Source organism: Filicampus tigris, chromosome 10 (assembly GCF_054856515.1).
Source record: "Filicampus tigris isolate MCC_2025a chromosome 10, RoL_Ftig_1.0, whole genome shotgun sequence".
Taxonomy (NCBI): domain Eukaryota; kingdom Metazoa; phylum Chordata; class Actinopteri; order Syngnathiformes; family Syngnathidae; genus Filicampus; species Filicampus tigris.
The window spans coordinates 3,392,875-3,413,679 of NC_141226.1; the positions used below are offsets into that span (position 1 = coordinate 3,392,875).

General features: G+C 40.3%; 1 protein-coding gene across 2 annotated transcripts; it reads right to left on the reverse strand.

The window, feature by feature from the left end:
- Positions 1-120: 120 nt before the first annotated feature.
- On the reverse strand, positions 121-20,798 carry tmem68 (transmembrane protein 68). Of its 2 annotated transcripts, XM_086043970.1 has the most exons (9): positions 20,686-20,797; positions 20,205-20,352; positions 19,738-19,911; positions 17,871-17,970; positions 13,181-13,348; positions 11,158-11,351; positions 8,565-8,625; positions 5,131-5,270; positions 121-3,126 (listed from the first exon to the last, which is right to left on the reverse strand). In XM_086043970.1, the coding sequence occupies exons 2-9, from the start codon at positions 20,262-20,264 to the stop codon at positions 3,022-3,024; spliced, it is 1,002 nt and encodes a 333-aa protein (XP_085900096.1). In that variant the 5' UTR covers positions 20,265-20,352; positions 20,686-20,797; the 3' UTR covers positions 121-3,021. The 2 variants fall into 2 exon arrangements, with proteins under 2 accessions (XP_085900096.1, XP_085900097.1); XM_086043971.1 differs by lacking the exon at positions 20,205-20,352 and having other exon boundaries at positions 20,686-20,798.
- Positions 20,799-20,805: the final 7 nt, after the last annotated feature.

The following is a 20,805-nucleotide window of genomic DNA, read 5'->3' on the forward strand; positions in this document are numbered from 1 at the left end:
TTATTCAAATTTAAAAGTGCCCTAGATTGTCTCATTTAAAATCATGTAAATAGACTCCATATATAGCAGCCAGGACACTGATATACAATAAAACAATCGGTGAAGAACAAATTTCCTTAATTAAAAAAATGGTAAATGGACTGCACTTTATTTCCACCATATGGTGCTCAAAGCGCTTTACAAAGCCTTACATCAATCCATTCACACACACATTCATACACCAGTGGGAGGCTGCTACCACGCAGGGCACTGCCAGGTCCACTGGAAGCAAATTAGGGTTCAGCATCTTTCTCAAGGATACTTCAACATCGACGTCAGAAGGGTTGAGAATCGAACCGACAACCTTCAGGTTGCAAGACGATCACCCTACTACAACTGAGCCATGTTGCCCCCCCCAAAAAAAGAACTCTGAGTTGGCAGAACAATAAGCACATACGTGCAAATATGTACATTTACATGCACAGAAAAGTAATAAATTATAATGCATCTCCAACCACAATACGGACAATAAAAAAGGGAAAACAATATGCACTGCACGTTTTCAAACACTTCAATGCACCCAGGATCCAGGAATGATACAATTTAGACTAAATTCTGCAGTTACGCGATATACACCTCGCAAATGGTGCATTTGTGTAGCATTAGAAAGAACTAATTTAATATTTGAGTTTTATGCAGGGACACACACTTTATGAGCAGTGAAGGTGAAAGTCTACACCCAAAGTCACATAAGAACAGTCACTCTAACACGGAAATTCAAACTAAACGACCGCGGAAAAAATCGTAAAACCCTCTAATTACCCTTGAATGCATCATTGAAAATGTGGCCAGATCAATCCTTCCAACCTTTTAAATATGGTTGCTATGGAGACTTGCAAACAAACAAAAATGTTGACACAGCAGAGTTCCATTAAAACAAGGCCTTTCCTTTAAAGACTCAATGTGTCGGTTTCAGAGGTTCAAGACAATAGCACACTGGCATGAATAAGTGCAATTTTCAAATAAATTAAGTTCACAGTGACAAAGATGTCAGCCAAAAATAATTATTTAGTAATATGTAAGCGGTATAGGCAATGGATGGATGACTGATTGTGAAAACTGCATTTTAAATGAGTGACACTATTCAAAAAAAAAAAAAACACACTTGACCTGTGGATTTCCATGTTCAGTAAGAATAAAATTAACTATATATATCTTCCACATAGTATGATTATGTAAAGTAGACAATCTTGATATTTTCCAACAAAACATTTTTCCAATGGTCTTCAATGGTTTTCAAATAACATTATACATCCCAGAAAACATTCCATAAAAAAGGGGTAGAGCCATACAAAGTGTTGCTCCAAGCAAACCCGTGTCACCCTCTAACAAGTCCCATCTCACTCCTAAAGTAAAAAATCCAGTCCTGTCCTGGACCATATTAAAAAAACAAAACAAAAGAAAAACAAAACGTTCCCGCCCTGGTGAAAATGGCTCCCATCCCATTCTGCTCCAGTTCAGAATGACTCCCACTCCTCTTCTTGGATTCTCCGAGTTTTTTTTTTCTTTTTTCCTACTGGCTAGGCCTGTCACGATAACAGATTTTTCCGGACGCTATATTTTCCCAGAACTATTGCGATAAATGACAGGATCGTCGTTTTTACATTTTTTTTCTCCTTAATACCACTGTTTTAATGATGTTACAGCAAAAATAATTCAAGTACATCCTTTTCAAGCGCCTTTCAGTACATTTGTGACGAAATTGAGAGTAGACAAGTTTATTATTTCAGTACATTACTCATACTATCTTGGTTTACCGGTTGTCCATGAGATTTTTGTACTGAAAGACAGGTCATTGAATATTAAGAATGGCATAATTGTGGGTGTCTAAGGAAGATCTGAACTTCATATTATTCAGTTGATCATTTTATTTGAATATATATTGTGTCTTGATAGGAGGATTGTGCTCAGTGATTGCATAAACAAGCAATCAAATTGTATCGCCGAATGCATCAGCTAGCATTAACGCTACTGGGCTATTAGCGCTACTGACCGCCTCATTAAGGAATCCACGCGAACCGAGCCTACGCAGTCCAAACAAACTGTTTAAATGGGTTTCAAAAGCCGTTCCACCCCTCATGTGAACGCATGCATGTGAATGCACACACTTGCACAGCGGTGAGCAAGGTGACTGACAGGACAGCTAGAGAGGCAGCGAGACTTAATGTTGAAGACGTAAGTAAATAAACATGCCTGTAAATGAACATTTCCCCCAAAAAATAAAAAAATTAATTTCCTCATTGAGTGATCTGTAAAGAAGAAATAATCGTGACAGGCCTACCTACTGGATAATCCCTCTCCCATATGCTTCCAAGAAATATATTACCCTGTAATGTTCCAATCCTGTGGTTAAAGATAAAGTTGACTCCCGTCCCGGGGGAATCCCGCAGGATTCCTGAAAAAAAATTCAACCTCTAGTGGCAATTGGTCATAACTTTAAGACTTCGGCCTAACTCTGTAAAACATTTAAAAAGGCATATTAAAAGTGGCTGAATCAACAGTTCTGATTATGAGCATTTGCACATTAAGTATAACAGGGCTATGCAAGTTAAACCCTGGGTTCAATTGCCTGCAAAAAAAAAATAATAATAATTAAATAAGAAAATAAAAATAAAAATGAAAATTCTGCACCCTTCAAAAAGTCTAGCTTTGGAAATGTGTAGAAAAAAAGTCAACACTCAGTGACTTCCTGAAAATGAACGCCCATAATCTTTGTTACTCAAAGAACATGTATAGAGAGAGAACCAGTCGTCTGTGTTTGGCACTGAAACTGTGCGTGCAGCAGCTCTCTCAAGTCCACACAATGTGTCGGAGAAGATCCAGGACTTGCGTCAGTCAAAAGAGCCGTCAAATCCAAACGTCATGTTTTCAGCTTTGACGTCATCCTCCTGGAGGTCTAATGCACTTTCCCAGCCTTCGCAGTCTTTTTGAATGTTCCATGTTTGTTCTGTTCATTGCTTGGATAGTTTGTGTATGCTGCTGCTATTCAGCTTTGCATTTGGTGTGGAATCGCTCCAGAAGGGCTCTCAGAACATTCCCTGGGATCTGCTGGTGTTTGTCTATGAGGGACTGGACAGCCTGTTTTACCTGCAGAGAAAAGGATGCAAAATATAGTCTCAACACGACTCGACTCATCATTACATCATCACTGCTATTTGCACGTTCCCTGATTTATTTACAATCACTGTGATCTGAAATACAATTTAGGATTGGAGTGTTCAACGACTGGGTCTCTTTAGTCATGCTATTCCATTTTTTCCCATTTTGTTACGAGACATTTAGTGCTGTTACAACATTTGCTGAACAAGAGATTATTCTTGAAACAAAGACAAAAAAAAAATCCTTATTGCTTTCTGACATCCAAAGCTCCTTGCACGTTGCCTGTCAAAGCAGTTTTTTTCTGTGTCACTGCTCTTTGTGAAAAGAACTGTTAGGAATGGGGGATCAAAGTCAATCTATGATATTCCCGGCTTCTGAGTCTGACAGACAACGGCAATGTCCCGCTTCGATGGGTTCGAAGGCGGCAATCAGTAGCGATGTCTGATGTGCCAATTTTGCAGAAACTCTGTGAAGCGGTTTATAATCCCTCCATCCTTACACCCATTTTCTATACCACTTATCCTGATCAGGGCCATGGATGAACTGGAGATTACCTCAATTTTGGCCTAAAGGCAATGGTTGCAATCAATCATACAGAAATACACAATGTACACTATTACTGAGCGGGAACTGAACAAAAGGCAAGTGAACCACTACATATTAAGTGAAAGCCTATTCAATGGTGCTTTGAAATTCGGTTGACCCGACTTCAGAGGTTTTTCAAGATACAAACGAGATATTTTTCAGTCTTTTTTGCTTTAACTTGAGCACTGTATGGTGACAGTGAACTCAACTCACTTTACAACTGCAGCACGTTGGCAAATAGTGAACTATTCATCAAAAAAGAGGCTGCAAGTTGTTTAAAGTGGAAATCAAGTCAAACATTTTCTTTACAATAATATATTGCATGCACCCCCACTAGTCTAAACATTGCTTGTGCATTTGCGTTTGTTACTGTCTAATTAATCAAACAATAGCTATCGTAGTTGCAGCCCTAAATGTGTGTACTGTCATGTTGTCACAACTTGTCAGCGTACGCGTTGCTGCAATGACTGTTTTCAATCCGTTGCTTAAAGGATTAAAACACCTCAACATAGACAGAATTAGCATTAAGATAGCAGATTGAAATGCTTAACAATGGGTGATTTAAATACACAAAATGGAATTCTCTTTTTTCTATGCTTGGTTTGACAGTAAACTTTGTGGCATTAAAGTTGAGGTCAAGTCAATAACGTTCTTTACAATATGTTCTATTCTGCCCCACTTGTCGAAACACGGTATTGTGATTAATACTGCCTTTTTGGAATATGAATGAAGCAGAAAGGTTCACCCGTTTTTATCCATCTGAGGGGGCAGCCATTTTGCCATCTGCTGTCCACTGGAAATGATATCACGGCGGCGCAGGGCTCAGGTAACGACCAATAACGGCTCACTTGTTTTCTAAATTTGGTCATGTGACATTCACAAGCGGAGCCGTGATTGCTCGTTACCTGATCCCTGATTGCAGCAACATGTACTTTGACAATATAACATTACTCACATTTAGGGCTGCAACTAGCTATTATTTTATTCATCAATAAATCTGTCAATATTTTTGGGGATTCATCTATGAATTGGATTTAAAATACAGTTTTTTAATGTCTTTAGTCAAATCAGGGCATTGCTTCAATTTGACAATGACTGCACTGTCAAAATGCACAAACATAAATTGATTATAATCCAGTTATTGCTACTATTAATAGCATTTCCAGTCATTTCAATGGGAAAATATGATTTGCGATATGACTGTTTTGTGTTACCAGCGTAGAACAATTTTAACTTGTAACTCGAGGCACCACTGTAATTCACATTTGAATATCTAGGCGCAGTCATGCTTGGCAACGTGTGCCATAAATATTTTGTGCTAATTTCAGACTGAGCGTCTCTCCACAGTACTGCGCTTTGCCTTCTCTCAGTTAGTTAGAGATTTAAAACAATGTGTTGTAAACATACTTTTTCTGCGAGCTCTATAGCTGTTGTATTCGGGTCGTAGGGGATTGGATCGCCAAGGTATGTCCGGAACTTCACTGGAAATCCACCATAAACAGGAGCTATAGGAAGACGAAATGTCTCATACATCCAACGGAAAATTCCTGGCCAGAAAGACACACAGAATTAGAATGTCTGTTGTGGTTAAAAATAAATACATTTAAAAAAATAAAAAAATAATTAAAAAAGTAAATGAAATAAATAATATTCACCACAATTAATTATTTAGTGATGACAATTACAAATAGGGATAAACAATTATCGGTAATCACATTGAAATCGCCATTGCAATGAAGAATGCAATTCTCAAATCGCCATTTCATAAAACATGAAAAATTGAAGTGATAAAGCCACAGATTTATTTGTATTATTGTTGTAATCTGATTTATGATTTACAAATTAACGTCTATGCCACATTGTTTGAAGCCATCATAGTGAACACTTCAAAGGCTGCAAGTTAAAAGTGTTTAGTAAGTTAACAACTCTAATTGAAGTAAATAAACTGTCGTTTGTATTCACTTATGGTTCATTTGCCTTTCTTTTAGAATAAGCCTAACCTATAAAACCAAAGCATGTATAATAAATCTGACATTTTTTATTGTAATACTGTTGTGTTTCTTAAAAAAATACATAGGAAGGCAACCTTGAAAAAAATAGTCAGATATGAAATCGCAATAGAATTATTGAGGGAAAAAATTGTAAATAAATTATTTTTCAAAATCGTTCAGCTCTGATAACAATTACTGATCCACATCAAAGGGATCACAATCTGTTGACCCATAGCAAACATGATCACTCCACCAAAAAAGTACAAATGTCTGGCTCCAAATTAAAAAACAAAAACAAAAACAAAAACATGGAAATGGAAAATTTGCAGTCCTGACAACAAGCACACACCTTTTTTTTGGCAGCCATAATCATTTTACGGTTCATACCGTATTTCCCGGACTATAAGGCGCACCTTTATATAAGCCGCACCCACTCTATTTAAAAAATAATGATGAGAAAAAACAACATATATAAGCCGAACCTATCTATGTTGAAAAATAGGGCCCGTGCACGGCGCATCATCGCTGACGTTGCTACCGGGGTAGTATATTGGGAGCGCACTACTGTTGTTACAAGCAAGACGAACTCGCAGTGTTTCTCGGTTGATTTAGACAGCCGAAATATATAAAAATGGTGAACCGTTGCTGTGTTAGGGGGTGCAGCAATGATCCACCCATGATCGCAAAGGAAAAAAAAATAAGATTTTATCGGTTTCCTGCTAGGGGGAAGACCGAGGGAACCCTCGTTTCGGACATGTCAAAACGAAGTCGGGTGGCTTGGTTATGGGCTCAAAGATGAAAACATTTCACCATAAACAACCTTCCATCTTGGGCAAGAGTATGTGGCGTACATTGTCATAGCGGTAAGTTAAAAATAAAGTTTAGAATCCTCTTGCTTCCTCTCTTTTAGTCACATACGTGCATGCACTCAGTGAGTGAAGTAAAAGGAAAGAAGGAATGATCAACGATCACATACACTGTTAAAAAGGAAATAAGTACGTTCGTTTGTATAGCTTAAAGTAAAAGCAAGCCAGACATATTTTTTTCAAGAATATGTTATATACAGGCCCGCTAGTTGAAATACAGCATTCTATTGTCCATCCATCCATTATCAATACCGCTTATCCTCACAAGGGTGGCGGGGCGTGCTGGAGCCTATCCCAGCTGTCTTTGGGCAGTAGGCGGGGGACACCCTGAATTGGTTGCCAGCCAATCGCAGGGCACACAGAGACAAACATCCGCACTCACAATCACACCTAGGGAAAATTTAGAGAGTGCAATCAACTTACCATGCATGATTTTGGACTGTGGGAGGAAACCGGAGTACCCGGAGAAAACCCACGTAGGCACGGGGAGAACATGGAAACTCCACACAGGGAGGCCGGAGCCGGGATCGAACCCACGACCTCTGAACTGTGAGGTGGACGTGCTAACCAGTCGACCACCGTGCCACCCGGCATTCTATTGTGTTTGTGGAATATCAGTTAAGCAGCAAAATCCACCCGTTTTTAGCCATCTCAGGGGGCGGCCATTTTGTCACTTCTGTCAACTGAAAATGACATCACACATGCTCAGGGCTTAGGTAAAGACCAATCACGGCTCAGCTTAGAAAACAGGTGAGCCGTGATTGGTTGTTACCCAAATAGCCCCCAGAGATGGCTAAAAACGGGTGGATTAACTCTCATTCCACAAGGGCAATATTTACCAGAATGCTTTGTTTCAACTCGTGGGCCTGCATAAAACGTATTCTTGAAAAATATGTTTGGGTTGACACCCCCTTTAAGTGAACGGTTCACAAGCAAACAGCACGTACCTTAGTCCGAATTACGGTGCTGTTTTTGTTAGCCGCCTTTATCATCTGGAGGTCCTGCACCTACCCGTTTGTAAATTACACATGAGAGGCTAAAGATTTATAATGTTTAAATTGCTCTGAAGTGTAGGCACTACGCACAAGGTACGCGAAAATATCCGGCGCGCACAAAGGAGGAAGTAGGTCCTGTTCGTAGCTCCTCTCAGTATTGGGAATTCTGTAGGGATCCAAACCATTAATAATGTCTACTTTTGCAACATATCAGTCTCTGCTTCACTGTCTAATTTATCCTTGTAAAGCGCCGCAAATTTCTTGGATTTTAACATGTTTTTCGAATCGACAAATAAACTGCCTTTAACGTGCTGCTGCCACTCCAGTTTGTCAGATCTACTAGCGCCCACACCTGTTGAAATCCTCCACCTGCAGTCACATCCTGTTAATGGCAATTGTATTGTAAATGTATTGTAATTTCGGTTGGACATCCCCTACAGGCGGAAGAAAAATCCACGGAATAGCTGCACTGGTCTATAAGCCGCATGGTTCAAAACCTAGGAAAAACGTAGCGACTAATAGTCCGGAAAATACGGTAAATAGCTAGAGCTGGGCATTTTACGTCAAATTCGCGGTCCGTTTATCGCCTTCCTCCTAAAGCCAGGGTACCCTTATGCCGTCGATTTATCCACCATTTCGTCCGACCGGACCAAATAGTAATCGCCCGTAAGGAGCTCCGGCTATCATTTTAAACAGGCTTGCGTTAGTGTTTCCAACTACCAACTTCGACAAATTACCACCAGTCAACTGTGCTGCCTGATGTGATTATATGCTAATCTTAATTATTTACAGTACTTTGCATACGACCATATAATAGTATGATCCAAATAAAAATATGTTACATTAGAACCCAGTTTTGCATTATTGTCCAGTGGAAGTTTGCACTCTACTGTTGCTAGTGAAATGGCTGCTGGTGAACGGACGTGCAATAAATATAAGAATAAAGAACTGCAAAATTATTCTAGCCAAACACTTTAATCAGCACTTACTCAGTGTTCCCAAAGATCTGAAGCCTTCTCGGACATTTTGGGTAAACATTGGAATTATGGCCTGAAACAGAAAGTATGATACAGTATGGGTGGAGGTAGCTGAAATATGCTAATAATATATATGTATTGTGCAATTTTCATGGAGCCCCAAGCAAGTGCAAACTGCAGGCCGGTCCCAAGCCTGGGGAATTGCACAGAGTTCCGTCAGGAAGGTCATCCGGCTTAAAATGTTGTCAAACAATAATGAGCGTTCATCCTAAGAATTCCATACCCGATGGGTTGCGGCTAGGGTTAACAAAGACTTTACTGCTGCCGTTAACCTGCAGGGCGCCAGTGGAAATTCAGCAACTGTGGGGCGAAGATGGCCGAGAGGTGGAATGCGGGTTCACAGACAGAAAGAGAAGAGAAAACCACCGAGCCTAGACATGAAAGTGGGGACTTTGAATGTTGGGACTATGACAGGAAAAGCGAGGGAGTTGGTTGGCATGATGATTAGAAGAAAGGTCAAATATACTGTTTGTCCACGAGACCAGGTGGAAAGCCGGTAAGGTTAGAAGTTTAGGGGCAGTGTTCAAATTGTTTTACCATGGTCTAGATGGGAAGAGAAAAGACGTAGGGGTTATCCTAAAGAAAGAGTTAGTTATGAATGTCCTGGAGGTGAAAAGAGAGTTAGATCAAATGATGAGGTTGAAACTTGAAAACGAGGTAAGATGTGAACCAGAAGAGAAGAAGGAATTCTTTAAGGAGCTAGATAAAGTAGTTCTCTTCTGAGCAACCCATGCAGGCAGAGACTTTGGATTGGTGCAGATTGTAATGGACATGTTAGTGAAGGAAACAGGGGTGACGAAGAAACGATGGGTGAATTTGGTATCCAGGAAAGAAACATGGAGGGACAGATGGTGGAGGACTGCCAAAAGCATGTAAATGGCTGTAGTGAGCACTTTCTTCATGAGAGGCCGGGACATAGGGTGGCCTACAGGAGAGGAGGTAGAAGCACGCAGCTTGATTACATCTTGTGCAGACAACATCATCTGAAGGAAGTTTCCGACAGCTAGGTAGCGGTTACGTGAATAATGGATAACAGGGGCCATCCATGCCTTCTACTTGTGTTCATTGTTTTGAAATGATTTACAATGCCGTTCAAGCATATGAAGACACATGAAAGAGCTATGGGGTGAACTAATACGTAAAAGGGACCCATTAATTACAAGTTGCTGTAATGGTCGCTGATGCACTGTGTGAGCATGATATATTGAGATTTTAAGTTGCATGAGACCATGTTTGTTTTCATTTTCCAACACAAAACAAATCTTTTATATGACAATCAGCTGATTAGTAAATTGGTAGTGGTTAGTGACTGATACATTATATAGTTAAGACCACCTATCACAGAGTGAGTTCGTATGTTTGAGTTAGTACAGCAGGCAACAATTTAGACTTAAAGTAATTAAAGAACAATTCACACCTCTTAATGATTCAATATAATGTACAATATACAACATGTCTGTGTGTTACTGTAATTGAGATCCCTGACCCTGCACGGTTGGAGTTATTAGTTTCAAAGTTCAACACAAGCGTTGCCATTTAAACTCCGCAACCAGTATGCAGTTGACCATTGGAACACAAACATAATCTGCACCAGCAGCCTGTTCAACCTCCCTTTGTTTCAAGTGTCATGTTAGTTTTCTGCATAGTAAATAAATGAAATCTTATGACTTTGAAATTCTGTACGGGTCGAGTATAATCAGCCTTTTGCCGTTATTTGTCATATGCCACATTTTTACTAGGGTTAGACCGATTATCGCCTGGGCCGATTATCGGCACCAATATTTGGCTTTTTGACGAATATCGACATCCGCCTTTTTTAAAACTCTGCTGGCCGATAATAAATCAATTTAAAACTGTGAAAATCAAAACAAAGATATGTGAAAGTTTAACATTTCTGTCATTTTGAAATTTTGATTTACTGTAGAAAACTACATGGAGCTATTGTTTAAGTTTTCCTTTATGCTTTTTAAGACATGCTGACAATCCTGGGTGCTCCCTGAACTTTTTGTTAGAATTTTATAACAGATATGTATACTGTCAAAAATTTATTGTAATAATGATTTTTAAAAAATCACCATTATGAAAACCTGAAACATTGTTCAATAAACATGCTTAAAGATGTTACAACAAAGTTAAGAGTACATTTTCCTTTAGAGTTTGATGCCAATATTTTCCTTTTCACTGAAAATGATTATCGGCTCCAAATACCGGTTATCAGCCTCCTTGACTACTAATAATCGTATCGGCCCTGAAAAAAAGCATATCGGTCCATCTCTAATTTCTACACCCGTTGGTAAAAGTAAAACTTGAAAAAAAAACATGTGAAACAAACCTCACATTTGATGAGTAATGCTTTTGCTATAGGCTTTTTATTTTAGTACTACTGTCATTAATGTCTTTCTCTTGGGCTTGTCACCACTTTAGACAAAATCCAAAAAACAAAAAAAATATGCAATGTGATAGTAAAGTAAATAAATGTGTATCATATGTGAATAACCTAAAGTGTGATGTAAGAGATTTGAGAATTTCAGGGTAAATTACGCACCACTTTAGAGTCGATGGCGACCTGGGCAAATCCTTTACGTTTGCCCCAAAGAAGAGGGTAAGTCTCATCACTGAACAAAGCCTCCCTCACACCGCCTGGAGAGATCCCCAACAGGTGGCCATTCTTCAGTGCCTGTACACACTCCTCCTGGGGACCATGCATCACACTGAACACCTCCAATAGTAATTTGAACCCTGCAGGAACCAAAAACAATGAAATAATTTCAAGCACTACAAAGAACAGAAGAGAGTAAATAACTCAAAGACTTAATCATCATCATCATCATTCTCTTCAAGCTTATCCAAGGTCAGGCCACGGGGGCAGCATCTTAAGCAGGGAAGCTCACGCTTCCCTCTCCCGAGCAACTTTGTCCAGCTCGTCCTGGGGGATCCTGAGGCATTCCCAGCCAACTGAAAGACATAGTCTCTCCAGTGCGTCCTGGGTCATCCCCAGGAGTAAGTCCTCACCAGTGAGGCATCCAGGTAGCATCCTAACAAGATGCCCAAGCCACCTCGTCTGGCTCTTCTCAATGCGGAGCAGCAGGGGCTCGACTCTGAGCCCCTCCCAGATGACCGAGCTTCTAACCTTATCTCTAAGGGAGAGCCTGGACAGTGGACACACTGCGTAGGAAACTTATTTTGGCCGTGTGTATCCGGGATCTTATTCTTTCGGTCATGACCCACAGCTCGTGGCCATAGGTGAGTGTAGGAACGTGATCGACTGGTAAATTGAGAGCTTTGCCTTCCGCCTCAGCTACCTCTTCACCATGACGGACCGACACAGAATACGCATTACTGCAGACACTGCTAGATATATTCCACTGTTCCACCGGTGGGACTAAAAACACACTGCTCCTCCTGAATCTCTGATTCGACCTCCCGGACCACTCCTCCTGCACCCCTGAAAAGACCTTACCAGGGAGGCCAGTGTGAGCCTTCTATAGTTGGAACACACACTCTTAAAAAGAAGAACAGCCACCCCGGTCTGCCAATCCAGAGCGATTGTTCCCGATGTCCACGCGGTGTTGTAGAGGTGTGTCAACCAGGACAACCGCATGACATCGAGAGCCTTTAAGAACTCCGGGCAGATCTCATCCACCCCCAGGGCTTTGGCATGAGGAGCTTTTTAATCACCTAGGTGACTTCAACCCCAGAGATAAGAGAGCCCACCTCGGAGTCCCCAGACTCTGCTTCCTCAAAGGAAGGCATGTTGGTGGTATTGAGGAGGGGTTCACAGTATTCTCCCCACCGTCGGGAGCTGAGGTCAGTCGTGCCCCATCTCCACGAAACACAGTGCACCACTTCCCCCTCCTGAAACGCCGGATGGCGGACCAGAATCTATTTGAAGCCGTCCAGAAGTTGTTTTCCATTGCCACACCTAACTCCTCCCAGGCTTGAGTTTTTGCTTCGGTGACCGCTGAAGCTGCATTCCGCTTGGTGAGCTGGTACCCGTCAGCTTCCTACGCAGTCCAATAGGCAAAAGAGGCCTGATATTACTCCTCCTTCAGCTTGACAGCATCCCATTATTGCTGGTTCCACCAGCAGGTTCAGGGCCACGACAGACACCAACCACCTTGCGGCCACAGCTCCGACCGGCCGCCTCAACAATGGAGGCGCTGAACATGGTCTACTCGGACTCAGTGGCCCCCCGCCTCCCCCGGGACATGAGTGAAGTTCTGCCGGAGGTGGGAGTTTCTCTTACTCTTTGACGGGATTCCGCCAGACGTTCCCAGCAAACCCTCATATTATGTTTGGGTCTGCTAGGTCGTACAGGCATCTTCCCCAACTATTGGAGCCAACACATCGATATCTTGATATTTTTTTTATATTTTGCGCAGCCCTAATAAATATAATCCAGTTGTTACTGATAATAAACAGGAGGACTCATATAAGATTGGGGAAATCATTTGTCAAATATGCTACGGCCCTTGAAGTACAAAAATGAAAATCCAAATACATGAAATTATAACTGAAGAGTCAGCAGCACTCTTGCAAACTTTCCATGTGTCAGACATAGCACATACCTGGTATTTTGAAAAGGAAGTGGTCAGCGACAGAGTGACAGGTTCGTCCTTTCTGGATAATAACATTGGCTAAGAAGTAGTAGTAATCAATCGGAATGGCTCCATGATAGTACACTATTAGTGCCGGTCCTTTGTCAGGGATCTTGTCCATCCCATGGATCTCATAGCCTGGTGTGAAGGAAATTACACAAGTTAATGAAGACTATGAAAACTAGGAGAATTGTGTCCCACCATTTGTTTATAATCACATTGCATTCCTCCAACATTCCTGAATTCATGACTTCTGTATCAGTGTGGTTTTTGGTTATTTTTTGAAAGCAGTTTTTGGATGATTTTACAAACATTTCAAACAGTGGGTGCTAAATTGCTTGAATGTTCACTCACTGTAACGGCGTACATTCGCTGTTGCCTTCAGGTGTAAAAGTGGTAAAGACTTCCGTATTTAAAATAGAATTTTGTACTTGAAGTAGCTGTGGTCATTTTCACCATGGAATATTTGGGAGAACACAGGGGCAAAATGAAGTTTGAAATGATGGAACTGGTAGTTTCAGTGGAAGACAAACCAACATATTACTGAGTTAGAGAAAAAAACCTATTGCTTAGATCAGTGATTCTCAACCAATGTGTCCTGAGAGATCATTAGGTGTGCTGCGGTAAATTATCCAATGTCAATGAATTTGATAAAGAAAATATATTTCTAATTAAAAAACTATTTTGTTAATCAATTTATGCCAACCACATATAGTCACAGGCAAAACAATAACATGTTTTTCCAGTAGACGACAGAAGGTACATAATGACCCTGTATAGACACTTTTTGTGAATCGTTTTGCTAAGTGGTGTGCCGTGAGACCTTTTCCGATGTGAAGTATGTTCATTGGCTCAATAAAGGTTGAGAAACACTGTCTTAGGTAATTCTGGGAAAGGTCACAATCGCTGCCCTGTGTATTAATTCACTTAAAACTTTGGGCTAGCACATTCCAGAAATTGACTCACTGAAATGAGCCAGACGCAAGAAAATTCAGCGTTGAAGAGTTTTGTTATGTGGCATAAGTCTGCAAACTAACAAGCTCTCAAAATTAGGGGTGTCAAAATAGCGCGTTCATTGCGATCAATTAATTACAATCCCAGTTACAGCATTATGTTTTCGAATCCCATTAATCTAATTTTAATCTAATGTTAATGTAAATGTTTGTTAGTTGTCCAATGGGGGGGGCTGCTATTTAATCCGCTTTCACTGAGCCGGAAATGCGCCGTTGAACTCAGAGGCAGCGAGCTGGGTGGGCGTTTAAGCTGCGGTGGTGACGCCAACACTGGACATTGGCTTGGTACTGGAGCAAACCAACTTGCAGCCATTGGAAAGCGTAGCCAAGTGTGTTTTTATGTAATTGTGGACATTCAAATTTATAACTATTGTGCATTTCATTCACCCATTTTCTTGACTGTTTTGTTTGGTACTGGTTTGTTTATTTACTGTATGTGTGCCAAGTGTGTGTTTGCACCTGATGTAATTAGTAGTTTAACTTGTTTGTGCTTAAGGCCAATTGTGTTGTTTTCTATCTATAGTTTTCACAGTGTTTCGTGCTTGAGGCTACGTCATGCTGCCGATACGAATGGAATAAACAAGCTTCAATACGAATGGAATAAACAAGCTTCAATCAGTAAAGAACAAACACAACACACCCGTTTGAAGCTCTCCGCCTCCATTTTTTTTCATCCCGTGGGACTGCAACACTCTAAATTTACTGTTTCTGTATGACTTGATGATGAGATCCGTATTGATGCGTGGCGCTTGTGCTTGAGTTGTTGGGGGTGTAAAATACAATGGGCAGTGTCACACCCTGAGGTGGACACTGATAGGCTGTCCTAGTGTTTGGCATAACCTGATAGGCTCCTAATGTAGGTGGGTGAGCAATTTCAGGACCAGAGAGAAGATATGAAAATGGAGGAGCAACTGAGAGTTGTTGGTCCAATGAATGATACATTTAAAAAAACACCCTGACGGCACTATTGATAAAGGCAGAATGATATGCCTTCTTTATAAGGACTTTGCTTTCCAAAGGAGCAGTTCAAGCTTATCACATAAATGCAAAGCGCGACTAAATGCACAGCTAACGATTGCAACAAAGACGCTAATGTAGCGAGCCACTGCAAAGCTCTTAGCCAAACTAAACTCGAGAAAAGCCTGCGTATGAGCAAGTCTGCGACGGACCGGCTGATGAATGTTCTTGCAAAGCGAATAGCAATGAACTGAGCCCGATCAACATAGTAGAAGACAAGTGATTAATTGAGGTGTTTCAAACAGCTAATGGCCCATCATACAAACCACTGTGCAGGACTGCAGTGATGACTAAAATCAGCAAGATGTATGACGGTGAAAAGAAAAACAAGCTTGATGTTTTGGTGGGTGATTCGGAGAAATGTATTGATATAACCGCATATCACTGAACCTTAACTGGTAGGGATATAACGATTCACTCAAGCCCCGATTTGATTCGATTTTCAGTTCCCCGATTTTCGATTCGATTTGATTTTTTTTAAATGACTATCATGCCTGTCTCTGTGCGCTAGTGTGGTGCTGCAGCCATTCGCAAACGCAATATGTGATTATGTTTGGCACAAGCGTGTCAAGAAGGGCTGCTACAAACTATTATTTTGCTAGTTAACTAATCACCAACAGTAGTGCTGAGTTGCACTAACACTATGAAAGTACCTATAATTACAAAATATTACTTGTAAACATATTTCACTTTTTTGGGCACCGACCCTTTTTTTTAATGTAAAGGAGAGTGAAATCAAATGAGTAAAATTAGGGAAACACATTGCGCTAAATAAAACGAAACTAAAAACTTTTTAATTTTGTTTTTATTCAACTTTATTCCAAAACGTTTTGTTTTGCTTCTCTAAAATGCATAATTTAATCTACACATTCAAAATGTGGTATGCACCTGGAATGGAAAAAACACTTTAGAGATGAGGAACATAATTTTTTGGTAATCTAAATTAGTACATTCTAACGACCTAGTTATGTTATGTCTTTTATTGTTAGGTGTTGCCATTAAGGGTTTGTTTTGCATGCTTGCAGGGTCGCCAAGTTTTCCTCGTAATCCATATGGCTCGTGGTGGAACAGAATTGCTCTTCACGGTGACCGTTTTGGCACATCTAACAATGTTATTCCCACCGACGACAGTCTTGACAACTCCAAACCATTTACAGACTACGGACGACGTGGACTCGCGCCTCGCTATGAATCCCCACTCAATACTCCTCCATATTTGAAAAAGCTCGGCTGCAATCCGGACAGAGTCACATGACCGGGTCCTGCCCGCTGATTCGGTTTATGATTATAACTTCCTCCTCCTTTGCCGTCAATGCACCCTGATTTTCAGCATTTCCTCATATTTTTGCGGCCGTCGGCTGACTCGCTTTTCGAGGCAGTATTAATACTCGATAAGCAACATTGACGATGATATCGATGACGATATGTATCGCCCACCCCTACATCTATGCATACTTTAAGCATTTATATCGATATAAATCGTTTTTTGATAAATCGTTACATCCCTATTAACTGGCGATCATGGTTATTTGGGGGTGACCGGACACTTTATTGATTTGCACTGATCTTCGTGAAACCAGGCGCTTGGCTGATAAATGCGCTGAACAGTTGCTCAAGGTGGCAAATGACTGGGTAATTGAACACAAGATATTCCCAGATACATACATACATATGGGTAGAGCTGGGCATTCCGCCTATGTGACGGAAAGGTCCACATATCCGCCTATGACTGACGCCCATTTTGTAGACGATAAACGGGAAACTTAACAAAATTGTCGGACTAAGCATCGTCGGAACTGGCCTATAGGCGATTACTATTTCGTCCGGCCAGACAAAATGGCGGATAAACGGACGGCGGAAGGGTACCCCGGCTCTAGGTGGAAGGCGATAAACGGACCGCAAATTTTTAGTAAAATGCCCAGCTCTGCATATGGGGACTTTGGGCCTTTTCTCAGCAATTTTTAAGTGCGATTAAACATAGATTGTTGCAGATCATAATTAATTAATCTTTCATTTTTTAAATATCTTAACAACGCTACTCAAAACAACACCACTCTGCCTCACACTTTCTAGGTTGGAGGAGGTACTTGTAAAAGACCTGATTAATATATTTCCTAACACAGTAACCCATCTCAGGATGTCAGAATGGCCTGTCCCAGTGACGGTACATGCATAACCTGAATATGAATATTCAACTCAGTATGACTACACAGTAGGGGTTAAACGACTTCAGATTTCTTGTAGTCGACGCTAAGATAATAGTCGAGTCTATGTCGATTAATTGATGATATCATTGATATTTTTCTCAATTCGCTGTGTGTGCTAATGTTAAATAATAAGAAAAAAATAATAATGAGGAAAAAAATAGCTGTGCATATGCTCCATGGCTCCCGCTTCTGCCTCTGGGCTGCTGACCTAGACGCACACATCCCACTCTCAGGCTCGCTCATCCAAACGCATTCAGATTCAGAACCTTCAAGGTAACGTTGGAATTTGCACAGCTCTGACACCAATTCATGAAATACAACTAAACGTTGCTACTTGCTACAGCATATAGTTGTAGTATATATTAAAAAAAAAAAAAAAAAAAAGTAGGTAATTGAGTAACATTCCTCCTAATGTAACCCTACCGTGCCATATAGCGCCATGTCCATCCCATAAAGTTGCCAAAGTTTTTCTGGCTCCATCCCAAAGGTTGTTGCAATATGCCTCTCTCAACTGATTCTTCCTCTGTTAGAGGATAAAAGATGCAAAATGGGTTAACAACAACACTGCAAATTAACAATTTCAACAGCTGTGATGAGACAAAACTGCAAATGAAGCCAGCTAGCAACATCCCAATCACATTATTAGCTCATGTAACTGATGTTAATACCTATCAGAACAAACAAAAACATAATTTTTGGCAATAGACATATCAAAAACCAGGTCAAAATCATGGTAAAATTAACTGACATGCATACATACATTCATACATACATAGAGTATAAAGACTGTATGATACATTTCTTGAAATATACATATACCAATTATTTATTAATTCATTTTAATTTAATTAATCAATAATTAATTGCTTGATGGGCGGCACGGTGATCGACTGGTTAGCACGTCCGCCTCACAGTTCAGAGGTCGTGGGTTCGATCCCGGCTCCGGCCTCCCTGTGTGGAGTTTGCATGTTCTCCCCGTGCCTGCGTGGGTTTTCTCCGGGCACTCCGGTTTCCTCCCACATTCCAAAAACATGCATGGTAAGTTGATTGGACTGTCTAAATTGCCCCTAGGTGTGATTGTGAGTGCGGATGTTTGTCTCTGTGTGCCCTGCGATTGGTTGGCGACCAATTCAGGGTGTCCCCCGCCTACTGCCCAAAGACAGCTGGGATAGGCTCCAGCACGCCCGCGACCCTTGTGAGGATAAGCGGTATGGATAATGAATGAATGAATAATTGCTTGATTTGATTTAAAAAATAGTTTTCAATTTCCATCCCTTCATTAAAAAACAGGGCAGTATATAGTACTGACAGATGTAGTAGTAGTGACAGACAAACATACAATAAGTTGATTATGATTGAGTTTCAGAAAAAAAAAGCAAAAATGTTGATCATTGTTTTGCAAAGTAAAATCAGATGTTTGCACATGTCTTATTTTGATTCAACACAAAGATAAACAGGCTGCTTTCACCAAGGACTGCAGAAATCTGAGAATATTTACTGCTGAGAGGCTGAAATTCCAAGGATTTGGATCATTTTAAATTAGACACACTCTCTAAATGATTAATAAATGATCAAAAGTAATTACTGATTAATTTGACAATCAATTAGTTGTCAAATTAACTTGACAATCAATTAGTTGTCAATTAATCATTGCACCTCTCAAGCCCGAGAATTGCATAACACATTACCATCGACTTGTCATACACCCGAGCTGCCTTCGTCACAAGATGCACGAGACGCTAATGATCACACTTTGGTGGGCTCCTAAGAGCCCCCCTGTATTTCGGATCCATTTTTATAAATGGTGAGTGATAAAACTTGTAAAAACGAATAAGGGATAGGGTTACATTTTTTTTACTTCGTCCTACTCGTTTTTGGAAGCACTGTGCACTCTGCAAACTATGACATTAACTGCTACTTATTTTTTCTCTTTCTTTCATTTTTCATCTACCTTTTTCTGTTTATAAGTTCATATAAAACAATAATTAAAAAAAAAAAATCAACCATGTACAGTGTGCGTCTTGCTTGAAAGTACCGTTTTGTTGTTCCTCTCCTGTTTTGGCTCACTACAGCCCTGTTTTATGTGTACTTATTGTACTTTTGCTCTCTGCTTAATTCACCTCTCTTGAATCTCATTCAAAATTAATAAAGTTCTTGTTGAAAGAATGAATAATGAATAAAAAGTTGTCTGTGATAAAGTACTGACAAGATTTTGGATATGAGTGCATAAAACTGAGTGGAAAAACATGTTCAAATTAATACTGTTAAACAGCACATTGTTTTTCTGTACCTTATACACATGAAGAAAAAGTATCGAGAGGTAAAGGAGGATGACAATGAGGAAGGGCAGGATAAAGACAATTGCTAGAGGAGTGAAGACCCACAAGAGATATTCCAAAACACTCAGGTAGTCCTCCACCTGACCAAGGCCAACCCATTCCTCCAAGGCATGAAAGCCACAAACCTGTGAACAATGGTGGACAAACAATAAGTATAATTTCTACATACAAGACCAAAATAAAACACCTTAACAACAACTCAGTTTCTTACAAATCTACATACACATGTACAGAGTAGACGCAGATAAATTTGTTGGTACAGCTCTACTCATGAAATAAACACCTCGAATGACCACTAAATGTAAAGCGCACATTCTGAAACACTACTGCCAGTGTGAACTTCCAACTGTATGTTGCAAACAGTCATAGGCATAACGTAATATAGACTGTGTCAAGTAAGAGGTTGGAAATATCTTACTAGGAAAGTGACTGTGTCCTCAGCTACCATCAGACATGACTGGTTCCCAGTATCTGACATCCTTCCTTACTGTCAGTCAATGGAGATGTGGCTCTGGATTACTCAACTGAAAATGCTTGGATAGCATTTGCAACTATAACCAAGCAAACTAGGGAAGAGAGGGAAATTCGAATCAAATTGAAGATTTAGGTGGAGCTGTTAAGACAAATATTACTTTTCACAATGAACAGATGAAGTTCAGGTCATTGATGTGACGTCATAATTTCATAATAGCATTGTCTCACATGACAGACGTGTTTTGAATGATTACAGAATGTTGAAGAATGCAGTGAGAAGAGAGAAAAATGTTGACTTCTTAAATGGTACTGGTTATAATATCAACAAAAATGGTGGTGGTGTGGTCAAGTTAACTCAGTGACAACGTTCTGAAATTAAGTTCACGTAGTCAAGACAAAACATGAATGAATTAAAATAAGATTACCATGACAGGATATTCTGTTTGTAGAGATATTGACTAAAATGTAACGACATTTAACTAAACAAGCCCTCTTGGCGATCTCAAGTCCAGGACGCTTTGGGTGTAACACAGAAACCGGTCCGG